The 22,021-nt window shown below is 42.3% G+C and overlaps 1 protein-coding gene across 2 annotated transcripts in view; it reads right to left on the bottom strand.

Moving 5' to 3' along the window:
* The window catches only part of STXBP5 (syntaxin binding protein 5), a 1,442,716-nt gene that overhangs the window by 547,635 nt on the left and 873,060 nt on the right, over positions 1–22,021 (bottom strand). For both annotated transcript variants that reach the window (XM_053711794.1, XM_053711795.1), the window contains exon 6: positions 21,048–21,111. In XM_053711794.1, coding sequence (XP_053567769.1) covers positions 21,048–21,111 — 64 coding nt within the window. The remainder of the gene's footprint in view (positions 1–21,047; positions 21,112–22,021) is intronic.

Below are 22,021 nucleotides of genomic sequence, written 5' to 3'. Positions count from 1 at the left end.
AATCAGTAATTTCTCCCTCAGACAAAACCTCCCTGGCCCCATCAGACTGAGTTAGGGGCCCTTCAGAAATATTAATATCAGCGTCGTCATGCTCTTCAGTATCTAAAACAGAGCAGTCGCGCTTACGCTGATAAGTGTTCATTTTGGCTAAAATGTTTTTGACAGAATTATCCATTACAGCCGTTAATTGTTGCATAGTAAGGAGTATTGGCGCGCTAGATGTACTAGGGGCCTCCTGAGTGGGCAAGACTCGTGTAGACGAAGGAGGGAATGATGCAGTACCATGCTTACTCCCCTCACTTGAGGAATCATCTTGGGCATCATTGTCATTGTCACATAAATCACATTTATTTAAATGAATAGGAATTCTGGCTTCCCCACATTCAGAACACAGTCTATCTGGTAGTTCAGACATGTTAAACAGGCATAAACTTGATAACAAGTACAAAAAACGTTTTAAAATAAAACCGTTACTGTCACTTTAAATTTTAAACTGAACACACTTTATTACTGCAAATGCGAAAAAACATGAAGGAATTGTTCAAAATTCACCAAATTTTCACCACAGTGTCTTAAAGCCTTAAAAGTATTGCACACCAAATTTGGAAGCTTTAACTCTTAAAATAACGGAACCGGAGCCGTTATGAACTTTAACCCCTTTACAGTCCCTGGTATCTGCTTTGCTGAGACCCAACCAAGCCCCAAGGGGAATACGATACCAAATGACGCCTTCAGAAAGTCTTTTCTAAGTATCAGAGCTCCTCTCACATGCGACTGCATGCCATGCCTCTCAAAAACAAGTGCGCAACACCGGCGCGAAAATGAGGCTCTGCCTATGCTTTGGGAAAGCCCCTAAAGAATAAGGTGTCTAAAACAGTGCCTGCCGATATTATTATATCAAAATACCCAGATAAAATGATTCCTCAAGGCTAAATATGTGTTAATAATCAATCGATTTAGCCCAAAAAAAGTCTACAGTCTTAATAAGCCCTTTTTGAAGCCCTTATTTACAATCGTAATAAACATGGCTTACCGGATCCCAGAGGGAAAATGACAGCTTCCAGCATTACATCGTCTTGTTAGAATGTGTCATACCTCAAGCAGCAAGAGACTGCTCACTGTTCCCCCAACTGAAGTTAATTGCTCTCAACAGTCCTGTGTGGAACAGCCATGGATTTTAGTGACGGTTGCTAAAATCATTTTCCTCATACAAACAGAAATCTTCATCTCTTTTCTGTTTCTGAGTAAATAGTACATACCAGCACTATTTCAAAATAACAAACTCTTGATTGAATAATAAAAACTACAGTTAAACACTAAAAAACTCTAAGCCATCTCCGTGGAGATGTTGCCTGTACAACGGCAAAGAGAATGACTGGGGTAGGCGGAGCCTAGGAGGGATCATGTGACCAGCTTTGCTGGGCTCTTTGCCATTTCCTGTTGGGGAGGAGAGGAGAATATCCCACAAGTAAGGATGACGCCGTGGACCGGACACACCTATGTTGGAGAAACTAATTTTAATAACCACAGTCCTCTCACACGTCCTATCTATTAGTTAGGTGCAAGAGAATGACTGGGTATGACGTAGAGGGGAGGAGCTATATAGCAGCTCTGCTTGGGTGATCCTCTTGCACTTCCTGTTAGGGAGGAGATATAATCCCATAAGTAATGGATGACCCGTGGACTGACTACACTTAACAGGAGAAAAGGCTGTCCTCTTCTCTGGTCTTGTAGACAGTCTGGAGAGAAGGAATCTGCCCCTGGGTGGATGAGATTTGAATCCTATCCTGTATAATTGAGATACAACCTCCAGTACCCAGGGATCCTAAACATCCTGAAACCATGCGTCTGAAAAAAACAATAGTCTGCCCCCTACATGAACCGATCCCAGATAGGGGGATGCCCCTTCATGCAGATTTGTTATCTACAGACTTTTTAGTCTGCTTTGACTTATTCCAGGACTGAGCAGGCTTCCAGGTACTCTTGGGTTGCTCGGGCTTGAAAGATGATTGAGTTCTCTGGGACTTGTCCAAACGAAAGGAAAGAAAATTAGAGGACTGCTGTCCCTTCTGTTCTTCTCATACTGCGGAAGGAAAGCACCTCCGGTTACAGTAGAAATGATAGAGTCCAGACCTGGTCCAAATAAAACCTTCCCTTTGAATGGTAAGGAAAGAGGTCTGGATTTAGAAACCATATCCACAGACCAAGATTTCAACCAGAGAGCCCTGCGAGCTAGGACCGCAAAGACTGAAGCCTTTGCATTCAGGTGTACAATCTGCATATTCGCATCACAGATAAAGGAGTTAGCTATTCGTAAGGCCTTAATCCTCTCCTGAATATCCTCGGGGGGAGATTCTACATCGATAAGTTCTGACAGAGAGTCACACCAATAGGTGGCTGCCCCAGCCAAAGCAGCTACCGCTCCCGCCGGTTGGAATAAAAACCCTATGTGTTGGAACAATCTTCTCAGGTAACTTTCCAACTTCTTGTCCATAGGTTCCCTAAAGGAAGAGCTATTTTCCAGAGGGATAGTGGTATGCTTAGCTAGCGTCGAAATGGCATCATCCATCTTAGGGATGGAACCCCACAATTCCAGCAGAGAATCAGGGACCATTAATAACTTCTTAAAAGTTGACGAAGGGGAAAACAGAATTTATGCTTACCTGATAAATTTCTTTCTCTTGTGATGTATCGAGTCCACGGATTCATCCATACTTGTGGGATATTCTCCTTCCCAACAGGAAGTGGCAGAGAGAGCAACCACAGCAGAGCTGTCTATATAGATCCTCCCTTAGCTCCACCCTCCAGTCATTCGACCGAAGGCTAGGAAGAAAAAGGAGAAACTATAGGGTGCAGTAGTGACTGAAGTTTTTTAAATAAAAATATACTACCTGTCTTAGACAGGGCGGGCCGTGGACTCGATACATCACAAGAGAAAGAAATTTATCAGGTAAGCATAAATTCTGTTTTCTCTTGTAAGATGTATCGAGTCTACGGATTCATCCATACTTGTGAGATACCAATACCAAAGCTTTAGGACACGGATGAAGGGAGGGACAAGACAGGTACCTTAAATGGAAAGCACCACTGCTTGTAGAACCTTTCTCCCAAAAATAGCCTCTGAAGAAGCAAAAGTATTGAATTTGGAAAATTTGGAAAAAGTATGAAGCGAAGACCAAGTCGCCGCCTTACAAATCTGTTCAACAGAAGCCTCATTTTTAAAAGCCCATGTGGAAGCCACTGCTCTAGTAGAATGAGTAGTAATTCTTTCAGGAGGTTGCTGGCCAGCAGTCTCATAAGGATGATGCTTTTCAGCCAAAAAAGAAACAGAGGTAGCCGCAGCCTTTTGACCTCTCCGCTTACCAGAATAGACAACAAACAATGAAGATGTTTGACGGAAAACAGAATTTATGCTTACCTGATAAATTACTTTCTCCAACGGTGTGTCCGGTCCACGGCGTCATCCTTACTTGTGGGATATTCTCTTCCCCAACAGGAAATGGCAAAGAGTCCCAGCAAAGCTGGCCATATAGTCCCTCCTAGGCTCCGCCCACCCCAGTCATTCGACCGACGGACAGGAGGAAATATATATAGGAGAAACCATATGGTACCGTGGTGACTGTAGTTAGAGAAAATAATTCATCAGACCTGATTAAAAAACCAGGGCGGGCCGTGGACCAGACACACCGTTGGAGAAAGTAATTTATCAGGTAAGCATAAATTCTGTTTTCTCCAACATTGGTGTGTCCGGTCCACGGCGTCATCCTTACTTGTGGGAACCAATACCAAAGCTTTAGGACACGGATGAAGGGAGGGAGCAAATCAGGTTACCTAAACAGAAGGCACCACGGCTTGCAAAACCTTTCTCCCAAAAACAGCCTCCGAAGAAGCAAAAATATCAAATTTGTAAAATTTGGCAAAAGTGTGCAGAGAAGACCAAGTCGCTGCCTTACATATCTGGTCAACAGAAGCCTCGTTGTTGAAGGCCCATGTGGAAGCCACAGCCCTAGTGGAGTGAGCTGTGATTCTTTCAGGAGGCTGCCGTCCGGCAGTCTCATAAGCCAATCGGATAATGCTTTTAAGCCAAAAGGAAAGAGAGGTAGAAGTCGCTTTTTGACCTCTCCTTTTACCAGAATAAACAACAAACAAGGAAGATGTTTGTCTGAAATCTTTAGTAGCCTCTAAATAGAATTTTAGAGCACGGACAACGTCCAAATTGTGTAACAAACGTTCCTTCTTTGAAACTGGATTCGGACACAAAGAAGGTACAACTATCTCCTGGTTAATATTTTTGTTAGAAACAACTTTAGGAAGAAAACCAGGCTTAGTACGCAAAACCACCTTATCTGCATGGAACACCAGATAGGGCGGAGAACACTGCAGAGCAGATAACTCTGAAGCTCTTCTAGCAGAAGAAATTGCAACTAAAAACAAAACTTTCCAAGATAGTAACTTAATATCTATGGAATGTAAAGGTTCAAACGGAACCCCTTGAAGAACTGAAAGAACTAGATTTAGACTCCAGGGAGGAGTCAAAGGTCTGTAAACAGGCTTGATCCTAACCAGAGCCTGAACAAATGCTTGAACATCTGGCACAGCTGCCAGTCTTTTGTGTAGTAAGACAGATAAAGCAGAGATCTGTCCCTTTAGAGAACTTGCAGATAATCCTTTCTCCAAACCTTCTTGTAGAAAGGAGAGAATCTTAGGAATTTTTATCTTATTCCATGGGAATCCTTTGGATTCACACCAACAGATATATTTTTTCCATATTTTATGGTAAATTTTCCTAGTTACAGGTTTTCTGGCCTGAACCAGAGTATCTATTACAGAATCTGAAAACCCACGCTTCGATAGAATCAAGCGTTCAATCTCCAAGCCGTCAGCTGGAGGGAGACCAGATTTGGATGTTCGAATGGACCCTGAACAAGAAGGTCCTGTCTCAAAGGTAGCTTCCATGGTGGAGCCGATGACATATTCACCAGGTCTGCATACCAAGTCCTGCGTGGCCACGCAGGAGCTATCAAGATCCCTGAACAAGAAGGTCCTGTCTCAAAGGTAGCTTCCATGGTGGAGCCGATGACATATTCACCAGGTCTGCATACCAAGTCCTGCGTGGCCACGCAGGAGCTATCAAGATCACAGAGGCCCTCTCCTGATTGATCCTGGCTACCAGCCTGGGAATTAGAGGAAAAGGTGGAAATACATAAGCTAGGTTGAAGGTCCAAGGTGCTACTAGTGCATCTACTAGAGTTGCCTTGGGATCACTGGATCTGGACCCGTAGCAAGGAACCTTGAAGTTCTGACGAGACGCCATCAGATCCATGTCTGGAATGCCCCATAATTGAGTTATTTGGGCAAAGATCTCCGGATGGAGTTCCCACTCCCCCGGATGGAATGTCTGACGACTCAGAAAATCCGCCTCCCAGTTTTCCACTCCTGGGATGTGGATCGCAGACAAGTGGCAGGAGTGATCCTCCGCCCATTGAATTATTTTGGTCACTTCTTTCATCGCCAGGGAACTCCTCGTTCCCCCCTGATGATTGATATATGCAACGGTCGTCATGTTGTCTGATTGGAACCTTATGAATTTGGCCTTTGTTAGTTGAGGCCAAGCTCTGAGAGCATTGAATATCGCTCTCAGTTCCAGAATGTTTATCGGGAGAAGAGACTCTTCCCGAGACCATAGACCCTGAGCTTTCAGGGATTCCCAGACCGCGCCCCAGCCCACTAGACTGGCGTCGGTCGTGACAATGACCCACTCTGGTCTGCGGAAGCTCATTCCCTGGGACAGATGGTCCAGGGTCAGCCACCAACGGAGTGAATCTCTGGTCTTTTGATCTACTTGAATCATTGGAGACAAGTCTGTATAATCCCCATTCCACTGTTTGAGCATGCACAGTTGTAATGGTCTTAGATGAATTCGTGCAAAAGGAACTATGTCCATTGTTGCAACCATCAATCCTACTACTTCCATGCACTGCGCTATGGAAGGACGAGGAACAGAATGAAGCACTTGACAAGAGCTTAGAAGTTTTGATTTTCTGACCTCTGTCAGAAAAAATCCTCATTTCTAAGGAATCTATTATTGTTCCCAAGAAGGGAACTCTTGTCGACGGAGACAGAGAACTTTTTTCTATGTTCACCTTCCATCCGTGAGATCTGAGAAAGGCTAGAACGATGTCCGTATGAGCCTTTGCTTTTGACAGGGACGACGCTTGTATTAGAATGTCGTCCAAGTAAGGTACTACTGCAATGCCCCTCGGTCTTAGAACCGCTAGAAGGGACCCTAGCACCTTTGTGAAAATCCTTGGAGCAGTGGCTAACCCGAATGGGAGGGCCACAAACTGGTAATGCTTGTCCAGAAAAGCGAACCTTAGGAACTGATGATGTTCTTTGTGGATAGGAATATGTAGGTACGCATCCTTTAGATCCACGGTAGTCATAAATTGACTTTCCTGGATGGTGGGTAGAATCGTTCGAATAGTTTCCATTTTGAACGATGGTACCCTGAGAAATTTGTTTAGGATCTTCAAATCCAAAATTGGTCTGAACGTTCCCTCTTTTTTGGGAACTACGAACAGATTGGAATAAAATCCCATTCCTTGTTCCTTTATTGGAACTGGGTGTATCACTCCCATCTTTAACAGGTCTTCTACACAATGTAAGAATGCCTGTCTCTTTATTTGGTTTGAGGATAAGTGAGACCTGTGGAACCTTCCCCTTGGGGGTAGTTCCTTGAATTCCAGGAGATAACCTTGAGAAACTATTTCTAGCGCCCAAGGATCCTGAACATCTCTTGCCCAAGCCTGAGCAAAGAGAGAGAGTCTGCCCCCACTAGATCCGGTCCCGGATCGGGGCTACTCCTTCATGCTGTTTTGTTAGCAGTGGCAGGCTTCTTGGCCTGCTTACCCTTATTCCAGCCTTGCATTGGTTTCCAGGCTGGTTTGGGTTGTGAGGCATTACCCTCTTGCTTAGAGGATGCAGAATTAGAGGCCGGTCCGTTTCTGCGAAAGGGACGAAAATTAGACTTATTTTTAGCCTTAAAAGACCTATCCTGTGGAAGGGCGTGGCCCTTTCCCCCAGTGATGTCTGAAATAATCTCTTTCAATTCTGGTCCAAATAAAGTTTTACCTTTGAAAGGGATGTTAAGCAATTTTGTCTTGGATGACACATCCGCTGACCAAGACTTTAGCCAAAGCGCTCTGCGCGCCACGATAGCAAACCCTGAATTTTTCGCCGCTAATCTAGCTAATTGCAAAGCGGCATCTAAAATAAAAGAGTTAGCCAATTTAAGTGCGTGAACTCTGTCCATAACCTCCTCATATGGAGTTTCTCTACTGAGCGACTTTTCTAGTTCCTCGAACCAGAACCACGCTGCCGTAGTGACAGGAACAATGCATGAAATTGGTTGTAGAAGGTAGCCTTGCTGTACAAAAATCTTTTTAAGCAAACCTTCCAATTTTTTATCCATAGGATCTTTGAAAGCACAACTATCTTCGATAGGAATAGTAGTGCGTTTGTTTAGAGTAGAAACTGCCCCCTCGACCTTGGGGACTGTCTGCCATAAGTCCTTTCTGGGGTCGACCATAGGAAATAATTTCTTAAATATAGGGGGGGGACAAAAGGTATGCCGGGCTTTTCCCACTCCTTATTTACTATGTCTGCCACCCGCTTGGGTATAGGAAAAGCGTCGGGGGGCACCGGAACCTCTAGGAACTTGTCCATCTTGCATAATTTCTCTGGAATGACCAAGTTGTCACAATCATCCAGAGTAGATAACACCTCCTTAAGCAGTGCGCGGAGATGTTCTAATTTAAATTTAAATGTCACAACATCAGGTTCAGCTTGATGAGAAATTTTTCCTGAATCTGAGATTTCTCCATCAGACAAAACCTCCCTCATGGCCCCTTCAGATTGGTGTGAGGGTATGACAGAACAATTATCATCTGCGCCCTATTGCTCTTCAGTGTTTAAAACAGAGCAATCACGCTTTCTCTGATAAGTAGGCATTTTGGATAAAATATTTGCTATGGAGTTATCCATTACAGCCGTTAATTGTTGCATGGTAATAAGTATTGGCGCACTAGATGTACTAGGGGCCTCCTGCATGGGCAAAACTGGTGTAGACACAGTAGGAGATGATGTAGTATCAGGTTTACTCCCCTCATTTGAGGAATCATCTTGGGCAATATCATTATCTGTGGCAGTACTGTCCTTACTTTGTTTGGACGCTATGGCACAATTATCACATAAATTTAAATGGGGAGACACATTGGCTTTCATACATATAGAACATAGCTTATCTGAAGGTACAGACATGTTAAACAGGCTTAAACTTGTCAACAAAGCACAAAAAACGTTTTAAAACAAAACCGTTACTGTCTCTTTAAATTTCAAACAGAAAACACTTTATTACTGAATATGTGAAAAAGTATGAAGGAATTGTTCAAAAATTACCAAAATTTCACCACAGTGTCTTAAAGCATTAAAAGTATTGCACACCAAATTTCAGAGCTTTAACCCTTAAAATAACGGAACCGGAGCCGTTTTTAAATTTAACCCCTATACAGTCCCAGCTATAGTCTTTGCTGAGACCCAACCAAGCCCAGAGGGGAATACGATACCAATTGACGCCTTCTAGAAGCTTTTTCAGTGATTTTTAGATCCTCACACATGCATCTGCATGCCCTGCTCTCAAAAAAACAACTGCGCAGTAATGGCGCGAAAATGAGGCTCAGTCTATAACTAGAAAGGCCCCCTGACTGAAAAAGGTGTCTAACACAGTGCCTGCCGTTTTATAAACGTTCCCCAAGATTATAAATGCCAATTGTTAGCCTAAATCTGAATAATATGCCCAAATAAAGCAATCGATTTAGCCCATAAAAATGTCTACCAGTTTTTTAGCCCATATTAAGCCCTTTATTCTGTTTGTTTGACTAAGAAAATGGCTTACCGGTCCCCATGAGGGGAAATGACAGCCTTCCAGCATTACACAGTCTTGTTAGAAATATGGCTAGTCATACCTTAAGCAGAAAAGTCTGCTAACTGTTTCCCCCAACTGAAGTTACTTCATCTCAACAGTCCTATGTGGAAACAGCAATCGATTTTAGTTACTGTCTGCTAAAATCATCTTCCTCTCACAAACAGAAATCTTCATCCTTTTCTGTTTCAGAGTAAATAGTACATACCAGCACTATTTTAAAATAACAAACACTTGATAGAAGAATAAAAACTACATTTAAACACCAAAAAACTCTTAACCATCTCCGTGGAGATGTTGCCTGTGCAACGGCAAAGAGAATGACTGGGGTGGGCGGAGCCTAGGAGGGACTATATGGCCAGCTTTGCTGGGACTCTTTGCCATTTCCTGTTGGGGAAGAGAATATCCCACAAGTAAGGATGACGCCGTGGACCGGACACACCAATGTTGGAGAAATCTTTGGTTGCTTGTAAGTAGAACTTTAAAGCACGAACCACATCAAGATTGTGCAACAGACGTTCCTTCTTTGAAGAAGGATTAGGACACAGCGAAGGAACAACAATTTCCTGCTTGATATTCCTAATAGAAACAACCTTAGGAAGGAATCCAGGTTTGGTACGTAAAACCACCTTATCTGCATGGAAAACAAGATAAGGTGAGTCACACTGTAAAGCAGATAACTCAGAAACTCTTCGAGCCGAAGAGATAGCTACTAAAAACAAAACTTTCCAAGATAGAAGCTTAATATCTATGGAATGCATAGGTTCAAACGGAACCCCTTGAAGAACTTTAAGAACCAAGTTTAGGCTCTATGGTGGAGCAACAGGTTTAAATACAGGCTTGATCCTTACCAAGGCCTGACTAAATGCTTGAACGTCTGGAATATCTGCCAGACGTTTGTGTAAAAGAATAGACAGAGCAGATATTTGTCCTTTTAAGGAACTAGCTGATAATCCTTTCTCTAATCCTTCTTGGAGAAAGGACAAAATTCTAGGAATCCTAATCTTACTCCATGAGTAACCCTTGGATTCACACCAACAAAGATATTTGCGCCAAATCTTATGATAAATTTTCCTGGTAACAGGCTTTCTAGCCTGAATTAGGGTATCAATGACCGACTCAGAGAAACCACGCTTTGATAGAATCAGACGTTCAATCTCCAAGCAGTCAGACGCAGAGAAATTAGATTTGGATGCTTGAACGGACCTTGGATTAGAAGGTCCTGCCTCATTGGCAGAGTCCACGGTGGAACAGATGACATGTCCACCAGGTCTGCATACCAAGTCCTGCGTGGCCATGCAGGCGCTATCAGAATCACCGAAGCTCTCTCCTGCTTGATTCTGGCAACCAGACGTGGGAGGAGAGGAAACGGTGGAAATACATAAGCCAGATTGAAGGACCAGGGCACTGCTAGAGCATCTATCAGTACCGCCTGGGGATGCCGGGACCTGGACCCGTAACGAGGAAGTTTGGCGTTCTGTCGGGACGCCACCAGAACCAATTCTGGTGTGCCCCATAGCTGAGTCAGCTGGGCAAATACCTCTGGATGCAGCTCCAACTCCCCCGGATGAAAAGTCTGACGACTTAGGAAATCCGCCTCCCAGTTCTCTACCCCTGGGATATGGATTGCTGAGAATCTCTCCCTCAGATAACAAATCCCTTACCCCTACTTCAGAACATTGTGAGGGTATATCGGATATGACTACTAAAGCGTCAGACGGCTCAGCATTTGTTCTTAACCCAGAGCTGTCACGCTTTCCTTGTAAACCAGGCAGTTTAGAGAAAACCTCTTCATAACTGTGGCCATGTCTTGTAAAGTAAATGAATTAGACGCACTAGAGGTACTTGGCGTCACTTGTGCGGGCGTTACTGGTTGTGACACTTGGGGAGAGCTAGATGCTAAACCCTCATTTCCTTCTAACTGAGAATCATCTATTGCAATATTTTTAAGTGCTAAAATATGCTCTTTATAATTTATAGACATATCAGTGCAAGTGGGACACATTCTAAGAGGGGGTTCCACAATGGGGTTCCACAATGGCTTCTAAACACATAGAACAAGGATTTTCTTTGGTGTCAGACATTTTAAACAGGCTAGTAATGTAACAAGCAAGCTTGGAAAACACTTTAATCAAAGTAAATAACACTTTAAACAAAAACGGTACTGTGCCTTTAAGAGAAAAAAAGCTGCACAAAGTCTGCAAAACAGTTTAAAAAAGCAGTAAACCCAACAAAATGTTTACAGTAGCATCATAAAGCCTTAGTAACTTTGCACCACTATGCAAATAAACAATTAACCCCTTAATGTAAAAACCGGATTGAAAAAACTTCAAAACCGGTAAAATAACGTTCAGCACCTTGCCACAGCTCTGCTGTGGTGCCTACCTGCCCTTTAGGAACGATTTGTGGGGAAAAAAACCTCTTTACAGCCCTCAAATACAGCAGAAATCTCTGGAGAAGTAGCTGGATGCTTCTGAGGTAAATAAAAACTTAACATTTTTGTCACTACACTCACTTTGCCCTTCCTAGCAGTTAAGCAGGCAGAGAGAATGACTGGGGGTGGAGCTAAGGGAGGAGCTATATAGACAGCTCTGCTGTGGGTGCTCATTCTGCCACTTCCTGTTGGGGAGGAGAATATTCCACAAGTATGGATGAATCCGTGGACTCGATACATCTTATAAGAGAAAAAGTAGTTCCAACTCTTTCCCATTCACTACTTATAATATTCTCCATGCGAACTGGGACAGGAAAAGTCTGTGGGGCCTTTCTATCCTCGTAAACCCTGTCTTAGGAATCTTAGGTTCCTCAGGCAGTTTTGCTTCCTGAACCTCTAAATTAGACAGAAGCTACTTTAGTAAAAAACGCAGTTGTTCAATCTTAAATCTGAAGGAGGGTTCCTCGGAAGGAGGGGGTTTAGTAAATGAAACCTCCAACTCCAAAAGGTTACCTTCTGACGCTAAAGAGGTTAGCTCATCTTCGGACAGTTGATATATACTGGCTAAATCCGATTGGAAATTAGCTGCATCTAATTCAGTAGAACTATGTTTAACCTTTCTATTTTGTTTCCCAGAGATAGGTAAGGCACTCAGGGCCGTAGACACAGCAGATTGCAACTGTGTGGTAAAGTCCACAGGGAAACCTGGTGGCCAGGTGTTGCATTTCCCAACAGTAAGGAATGAAGTTGTGGACTCTTCCTTCCTTTTGGAAAGAAAACTGTGATTTAACTGTATATTTCTGACCATTATAAATAAAATTATTCAAATATGCAAATATTTCTTGTTACTACTACCACTACTATTTTTTATGTACTTGAGACATTCTTGCATGGAGAGTCTCTGAAACACAACATTTTGTACTGCATTGTGCACTTTATATAATAAACTACAATTCACTTTGGACAAGGCTTTTATAACACTGTAGAGGAAAAACAAACCTTAACGCTGTTGAATTATAATTTGTTTAGACAGAGTTTCTGCTTTATAATCTCATATCTTGAATATATAAAACAATCAATACTGTTCACCCTCTCACATTAACAGCATAGTTCTGGCTCTGGAAATAATACATATTCTTTTAATCAAAACTCAGGGTGACCACTTGTTAGATCTGTGCATCTATCCTTTGTTTGTCATAGTCCAACATGGAAATGAAAGGGATATAAAACAGTCTATTTCATTGTTTTAATAAAAAGGTGCAAAGCAGTGGGTTATACTTAATAGAAGTCAAAGCTATATGTATTATTCATTTTAAAAGGATTTTAACTTTTATTTTATTATATAATTATTATATTATATTATTTTTTTAAATTCATTTGTGAAAGGTCCACTAGCACCTGTCACAACCCTACAAGTGCGCTTAGGTATCCAAAGGACGGCAAATGAGCAGTTTTTCCTTTGTGTGTTACTAGGAGACACATATAATAGCTCCACTCAGGACTTTTGCTGCAAAAAGCATGTGAACTTAAAAGACTTGACATCACAGAACTTATCTAGGTGCAGGCAGTAGCTACAGTGAAAAAGTGCTCATTTAGCAAGAAAACAAGTAAGTTGTTACCTGTTTTCTCACACAATACCGGCGTAGCTTGTAATTCGGTCTATGTCTAGCCTTCCCCAGCGATTCACAATCTGGTTGCATACCTCCTGATTTAAGTACCATTTACAAGGTTGATGGTAACAACCAGATTGTGAAATCATACAATGATGGCATTCTGCCCAAATCAGAACACAGGCTACCTCTTCCATTGTTAAGGCAATTTGAGTACTGCCTTGGTGATTGATGTAAATCAGCTGTGACATTGTCTGTGACATTGTCTGACTGAAGCCTCAGAAAAGACGGCTGTTGTAACAGGGGCCAACTCTGGAGAGCTCTAAAGGTTGCCTGGTGTTCCAAGATGTAGCTTGGTAACCTCACCTCCTGAGTAGATCAAACTCCTTGCGCTTTCCAGGAACCCTAAAACTATGCTCAAATCAGAAGGTTTTGTGTCCGTTGTAATTACTACCCAATCCAGGCAGAGAAATGAGGATCCCTGATTCTCAACATATTATGAAAGAAAAAAACAAGTATCTGGATAGATGGATACATTAAAGTGGAGTCTCATTTAAATCTAACATGGTCATAAAAGCTATAGGTTTTTCACAAAATGATTAAGCCTATTACTGGCCCACTAACTTCAAAACAAAGAAAAGGTTACAGAAAAAAAAACTGTATCCATGCAAAAAATGAGCACAGAATATAACAATGCCACAGTCACATGGTCCTTTGGTACAGCCGAAAAAAGTCCTCCCTCTAATGATGTCCTGTGGAAGAGGTCTTAAGTTTGCCCCTTGTAAAATAAATAATAGGCTATATTCTTGTCCTACAGATCAAATCTTTTTTTAAATATAAAAAACTACCTAACAGAAACCAAAGACTGTTTGGGTAAACTGGAGATGTGTTAACAACTTAGGAGGTATAATACTAATTAAGCATAAGGATACATGGCATCACCTGGAAGAAATCTGGCTAAAGTCAAAAACATTCCTTAAAACAAGCTAGAAAAAAAGGATGATACAGAAAAAAAACCAAAAAAACTTCAGCATCAGTATAACATCAAACAATTTCTACCTTGTATGGTCTAATACATGGGTGTCTTCCAACCTTGGTGCTTCAGAGGTTTTGGAACTACATTTGTCATGAAGCTCAGCCAACTGAAGCTCAGTGTCTGAGCATCATGGAAAATGTAGTTCCAAAACATCTGGAACACCAAGGTTGGACACCAAGGTTGGACACCAATGGTCTAATACTTCCTGTTTAGATGTTCAATGCACTAATCTGCCTGAAGCAGTTTCATGCTTGATCTGTAAGATTGTTTCCTATCCCTAGAAAATGAAGAGGCCTCAGAGGAAGTAAACCCCCTCATTATAGAGAATTCTGAATCTAAAAAATATAAAGATCTCAATATATTTCCAAATACCAAAGCATAACAAGGATAAGCAAAATACTTGGATTAATACTAATTATTTCTGAAAGGTTTACCAAACTCATATCTAGTGGACCTGTCTTGACTCAAATCAATTCATTTGGACATCATTTTCCTTAAAGTTGATTCCAGAAAGTATATAACTCAGGATTATTGTAAGAGACAATCATTTATGAACATGAGCCACCCCATGAAAACATAATTTATGCTTACCTGATAAATTTATTTCTCTTGTAGTGTGTTCAGTCCACGGGTCATCCATTACTTATGGGATATATTCTCCTTCCCAACAGGAAGTTGCAAGAGGATCACCCAAGCAGAGCTGCTATATAGCTCCTCCCCCTCACATGTCATATCCAGTCATTCGACCGAAACAAGACGAGAAAGGAGAAACTATAAGGTGCAGTGGTGACTGGAGTTATAATTTTAAAATTTAGAACCTGCCTTAAAAAGACAGGGCGGGCCGTGGACTGAACACACTACAAGAGAAATAAATTTATCAGGTAAGCATAAATTATGTTTTCTCTTGTTAAGTGTGTTCAGTCCACGGGTCATCCATTACTTATGGGATACCAATACCAAAGCTAAGTACACGGATGATGGGAGGGACAAGGCAGGAACATTAAACAGAAGGAACCACTGCCTGTAGAACCTTTCTCCCAAAACCAGCCTCCGAAGAAGCGAAAGTGTCAAATTTGTAAAATTTGGAAAAAGTATGAAGTGAAGACCAAGTTGCAGCCTTGCAGATATGTTCAACAGAGGCCTCATTCTTAAAGGCCCAGGTGGAAGCCACAGCTTTGGTGGAATGAGCTGTAATTCTTTCAGGAGGCTGCTGTCCAGCAGTCTCATAGGCTAAACGTATTATGCTACGAAGCCAAAAAGAGAGAGAGGTAGCCGAAGCCTTTTGACCTCTCCTCTGTCCAGAGTAAACGACAAACAGAGAAGAAGTTTGTCTAAAATCTTTAGTTGCCTGTAAGTAGAACTTCAGAGCACGGACCACATCTAGATTATGCAAAAGACGTTCCTTCTTTGAAGAAGGATTAGGACATAATGATGGAACAACAATCTCTTGATTGATATTCCTGTTAGAAACAACCTTAGGTAAAAACCCAGGTTTAGTATGCAGAACTACCTTGTCTGAATGAAAGATCAGATAAGGAGAATCACAATGTAAGGCAGATAACTCAGAGACTCTTCGAGCCGAGGAAATAGCCATCAAAAACAGAAACTTTCCAAGATAAAAGCTTAATATCAATGGAATGAAGGGGTTCAAACGGAACACCCTGAAGAACTTTAAGAACCAAGTTTAAGCTCCACGGAGGAGCAACAGCTTTAAACACAGGCTTAATTCTAGCCAAAGCCTGACAAAAGGCCTGGACGTCTGGATGCTCTGCCAGACGTTTGTGTAAAAGAATAGACAGAGCTGAAATCTGTCCCTTTAGCGAACTAGCGGATAAACCCTTTTCTAAACCCTCTTGTAGAAAAGCTAATATCCTAGGAATCCTAACCTTACTCCATGAGTAACTCTTGGATTCGCACCAATATAAATATTTACGCCATATCTTATGGTAAATTTTTCTGGTCACAGGTTTCCGAGCCTGTATTAATGTATCAATAACCGAATCCGAAAACCCACGCTTTGATAGAATCAAGCGTTCAATTTCCAGGCAGTCAGCCTCAGAGAAATTAGGTTTGGATGGTTGAAAGGACCCTGAATTAGAAGGTCCTGCCTCAGAGGAAGAGACCATGGTGGACAGGACGACATGTCCACTAGGTCTGCATACCAGGTCCTGCGTGGCCACGCAGGCGCTATCAGAATTACCGATGTCCTCTCCTGTTTGATCCTGGCAATCAGCCGAGGTAGCAACGGAAATGGTGGAAACACAAAAGCTATGTTGAAAACCCAAGGGGCTGCTAATGCATCTACCAGCACCGCTCCCGGGTCCCTGGACCTGGATCCGTAACAAGGAAGCTTCGCATTCTGGCGAGATGCCATGAGATCCAGATCCGGTTCGCCCCAACGACGAATCAGTTGAGCAAATACCTCCGGGTGAAGTTCCCACTCTCCCGGATGAAAAGTCTGGCCCTCTCCTCCCAGTTCTCTACGCCTGGGATGTGAATAGCTGACAGGTGGCAAGAGTGAGACTCTGCCCAGCGAATTATCTTCGAGACTTCCAACATCGCTAGGGAACTCCTGGTTCCCCCTTGATGATTGATGTAAGCCACAGTCGTGATATTGTCCGACTGAAATCTGATGAACCTCAGCTTTGCTAACTGAGGCCAAGCTAGAAGAGCATTGAATATTGCTCTTAATTCTAGAATGTTTATTGGGAGGAGTTTCTCCTCCTGAGTCCACGATCCCTGAGCCTTCAGGGAATTCCAGACTGCTCCCCAGCCTAGAAGGCTGGCATCCGTTGTTACAATCGTTCAATCTGGCCTGCGAAAGGTCATTCCTTTGGACAGATGAACCGGTGACAACCACCAGAGAAGCGAATCGCTGGTCTCCTGGTCCAGATTTAGCAAAGGGGACAGATCTGAGTAATCCCCGTTCCATTGACTGAGCATGCATAGTTGCAGCGGTCTGAGAAGCAGGCGCGCAAATGGCACTATGTCCATTGCCGCGACCATTAAGCCGATTACCTCCATGCACTGAGCTACTGATGGGCTTGGAACGGAATGAAGGACACGGTAAGCATTGAGAATCTTTGATAACCTGGACTCCGTCAGGTAAATCTTCATCTCTACAGAATCTATAAGAGTCCCTAGAAAAGGAACCCTTGTGAGTGGTAACAGAGAACTCTTTTCCACGTTCACTTTCCACCCATGCGACCTCAGAAATGCTAGAACTATCTCTGTATGAGACTTTGCATTCTGAAAACTTGACGCTTGTATCAGAATGTCGTCTAGGTACGGAGCCACCGCTATGCCTCGTGGTCTTAGTACCGCCAGAAGTGAACCCAGAACCTTCGTAAAAATTCTAACCCGAAGGGAAGAGCCACAAACTGGTAATGCCTGTCTAGAAAGGCAAACCTCAGGTACCGATAATGATCTTTGTGAATCGGTATATGAAGGTAAGCATCCTTTAAGTCCACCGTGGTCATATATTGACCCTCTTGGATCATGGGTAGGATGGTTCGAATGGTTTCCATCTTGAACGATGGTACCCTTAGGAATTTGTTTAAGATCTTTAAGTCCAAGATTGGTCTGAAGGTTCCCTCTTTTTTGGGAACCACAAATAGATTTGAGTAAAATCCTTGTCCCTGTTCCAATCGTGGAACTGAGTGGATCACTCCCATGATTAAGAGGTCTTGTACACATTGTAGAAATGCCTCTCTCTTTACTAGGTTTGTCGATAACCTCGAAAGATGGAACCTCCCTTGTGGAGGAGAGGTTTTGAAATCCAGAAGGTATCCCTGAGATATAATCTTTAACGTCCAGGGATCCTGCACATCTCTTGCCCAAGCCTGGGCAAAGAGAGAAAGTCTGCCCCCCACTAAATCCGTCTCCGGATAGGGGGCCCTGACTTCATGCTGTCTTAGGGGCGGGAGTAGGCTTTCTGGCCTGTTTGCCCTTGTTCCATGACTGGTTGCCTTTCCAACCCTGTCTGTAACGAGCAGTAGTTCCTTCCTGTTTTGGAGCGGAGGAAGTCGATGCTGCTCCTGCCTTGAAGTTACGAAAGGCACGAAAATTAGACTGTTTGACCTTTGGTTTGGCCCTGTCCTGAGGAAGGGCGTGGCCCTTACCTACCGTAATGTCAGCAATAATTTCCTTCAAGCCGGGCCCGAATAAGGTCTGCCCTTTGAAAGGAATGTTAAGTAGCTTAGACTTGGAAGTTACATCCGCTGACCAGGATTTAAGCCAGAGCGCTCTACGCGCCTGTATGGCGAATCCGGAATTTTTAGCCGTAAGTTTGGTTAGATGTACTACGGCATCTGAAACAAACGCATTAGCTTGCTTAAGGGTTCTAACTTTGCTCAAGGCCTCATCCAACGGCTCTGTGCGAATCGCCTCTTCCAGAGACTCAAACCAGAATGCCGCTGCAGCCGTGACAGGCGCAATGCATGCAAGAGGCTGCAATATAAAACCCTGTTGAACAAACATTTTCTTAAGATAACCCTCTAATTTTGTATCCATTGGATCTGAGAAAGCACAGCTATCCTTCACCGGGATAGTGGTACGCTTGGCTAACGTAGAAACTGCTCCCTCCACCTTAGGGACCGTCTGCCATAAGTCTCGTGTGGTGGCGTCTATAGGGAACATTTTTCTAAATATCGGGGGAGGGGAAAAAGGCACACCGGGTCTATCCCACTCCTTACTTATAATTTCTGTAAGTCTTTTTGGTATAGGAAAAACGTCAGTACACACTGGTACCGCATAGTATCTATCCAACCTACACAATTTCTCTGGAATTGCCACCGTGTCGCAATCATTCAGAGCCGCTAATACCTCCCTTAGTAACATACGGAGGTTCTCAAGCTTAAATTTAAAATTTGAAATTTCTGAATCCGGTCTCCCCGGATCAGAACCGTCACCGACAGAATGAAGCTCACCGTCCTCATGTTCTGCAAGTTGTGACGCAGTATCAGACATGGCTCTCGTGTCATCAGCGCGCTCTGTCCTTAACCCAGAGCTATCGTGTTTGCCCCTTAATTCGGGCATATTATATAATACTTCTTTCATAACATTAGCCATATGATGTAAAGTGATTTGTAAGGGCCTAGATGTACTAGGTGTCTCAATCCTACGCATCTCCCGAGCGGGAGACGCAGGTACTGACACGTGAGGAGAGTTAGGCGGCATAACTTCCCCCTCGTTGTCTGGTGATAGCTTCTTTATCGGTACAGATTGACTTTTATTCAAAGCAATATCAATACAATTGGTACACATCGTTCTATTGGGCTCCACATTGGCTTTTGAACATGATGAACAAACAGTTTCCTCTGAATCAGACATGTTTAAAACAGACTTAGCAATGAAACTAACAAGCTTGGAAATCACTTTCAAAAAGTTTACAAGCAATATAAAAAAAAAAACGCTGCAGCGCTTCAAAAATACAGATATAATTAAACAATTCTTAACAAGAAGTGTATTATTAGCAGAGGATAGCACCCATTAGCAAAAGGATGATTAACCCCTCAATACCCAAAACGGATAAAACAGATATCAATTAAGATTTAACGCTTTTAATCACAGTCAGCACACTGTCACAGATCTGCTGTGACTGATTACCTCCCTCACAAATGAAATTTGCAGACCCCTGAGCTCTCTAGAGACGTCCTGGATCAAGGAGGAAGAAGCAGGAAGACTGTACAATAATTTTAACTGCGCAACAAGTCGCTAAAACAAGGGCCCTCCCACTCCAATCACAACAGTGGGAGCCCTGGTATAACGGTTTCCATGCAGAAAAATATTTTAGCCATGTGGAAAAAAATCATGCCCAAAGCGATTTATCACCAAAGTACCTCACAAAAACGAATAACATGCCAGTAAACGTTTTATTAAAAAACAACATTTTTCAATGTCATGCAAAGCTATCACTAAGCCTGCTACCAGTCGCTACCACTGCAGAGAAGGCTTAAGTATTATTTCAGTGTTAACAGTATTTTCTCAGTCAAATTCTAGTCCCTAGAATATAACTCGACTGCGCATACATTTATCAGCCTGATACCAGTTGCTACTACTGCATTTAAGGCTGTACTTACATCATACGGTAACAGCAGTATTTTCTTAGTCAATTCCATTCCCAGAAAATAAAGTACTGCACATACCTCATTTGCGGAGGACCCCGCATGCTATGCCCAGTTTCTGAAGTTACCCCACTCCTCAGAATGTCGAGAACAGCCAGTGGATTTTATTTACGCCTGCTAAGATCATAGAAAAAAAAAACGCAGGCAGTTTCTTCTTCCAAATACTGCCTGAGATAGAAAAACAGCACACTCCGGTGCCATTTAAAATAACAAACTTTTGATTGAAGAATAGTTAAGTAAAAACTCCAGCTCCTCTCGCGACCTCCTTCTTTGTTGAGGGTTGCAAGAGAATGACTGGATATGACATGTGAGGGGAGGAGCTATATAGCAGCTCTGCTTGGGTGATCCTCTTGCAACTTCCTGTTGGGAAGGAGAATATATCCCATAAGTAATGGATGACCCGTGGACTGAACACACTTAACAAGAGAAAACTGAAATGGGACAGCATTACAAGGAGAAGCTTCAACCATATTACAGAAGGCCTCAAAAATGAGAAAATAATTGCATCAGTACAAACATAACACAGCTTAATCAGTCTGTAACAAGTGTAGCCTTACACACTGCACAATATCTTAACCTTAATAACATCTACAGGATACCAGTCAGACATCTACCTCTTGAGACATACGCAGTGGTAGAAACAACACAATCCCCTTCCAAACAAGATTCCCTCCAAGGGAGACAAGAACAACAGTTTGGCCCATTATACAATAAGGTTGTACATTCTTGATACATACACACATTTGCATACACTGGTAACCTTAAATTCATATGCAGTCATGTGTTTAATTCATAAAACACTTTACATGGTACATATGCAATGTGTTGGCAAAAATGAAAATCAAGCAAAATTTTTACCAACCTTGCCTTCATCCATTGGGTTATCGCTGATATGTACAACTGGTCCTGGGTGGGATTTGGATGACCTGAAATATAAAAATATATTATTAATTGCTTGAAAGCTTAATAAAGGATTCTTAATAAATAAATAAATAAATACAATAAAATGCATTACATCATGTAGATGACCCAGTAATACAATCTTGTTACCATATAAAGTACTGATTAAACAATAATGTCTTTGTTTGTGCTAGTATTTTGGTTACAAGACCAAAAGTAAAAGCATTTTAAAATTCACACAATGTAATAATTGTATCTATTGTCAGAGTAAATCTCTTTATTATGTGTAACTATTTGCCAATTAAGCAGCATATTTATTTAAGGCATTTCAACAAACCGGACTAATTCCACCAATTTAAAGTGATGGTAAATCCAAGCGTTTAGAAAAACGCTAGGATTTACTATCACTAAAAATAAACTGGACTTTAAAGGGACAGTAAACCTTAAAAAAATGTTATATAATTCTGCACTATGTGCAGAATTATATAACATTTTTTTTAAGGTTTACTGTCCCTTTAAGTGATCACTTAGTTAAAAGAGGTGCTAAACTTACCCTTTCTGTGCCACATCAGGTCAACGTGTGCAGCTGCCCACGGCAACCAATAGCTGTGCAAGTTATCTGACAGTGTTCTGTATGCTAGCTACCTCATTGATAAAAAGCGCTGTGTCATAGGCGGCCGGAGCCAATTACTTTAGCTAGGAGCCGCAGCACAGAGAGAGTGAGTTTAGCACCCATTTTTTTTTTTAACTAAGTGATCAATGAAGGTCCAGTTTATTTTTTAGTGATTGTTTTTAAATGCTCGGATTTACTGTCACTTTAAAAAAGAAATAATAGTTTTGCACACAGGTAAAAGAGAGAGGGGGGAGAGTGAGAGCAAAATAGAGGGGGGGGGGGAGAGAAAGAGCAAAAGAGAAGGGCAGAGAGAACAAAAGAGA

Source organism: Bombina bombina, chromosome 4 (genome assembly GCF_027579735.1).
Source record: "Bombina bombina isolate aBomBom1 chromosome 4, aBomBom1.pri, whole genome shotgun sequence".
Lineage (NCBI taxonomy): Eukaryota > Metazoa > Chordata > Amphibia > Anura > Bombinatoridae > Bombina > Bombina bombina.
The sequence above is the reverse complement of the archived record's forward strand: the minus strand, read 5'-3'. Positions and strand labels throughout refer to the sequence as shown.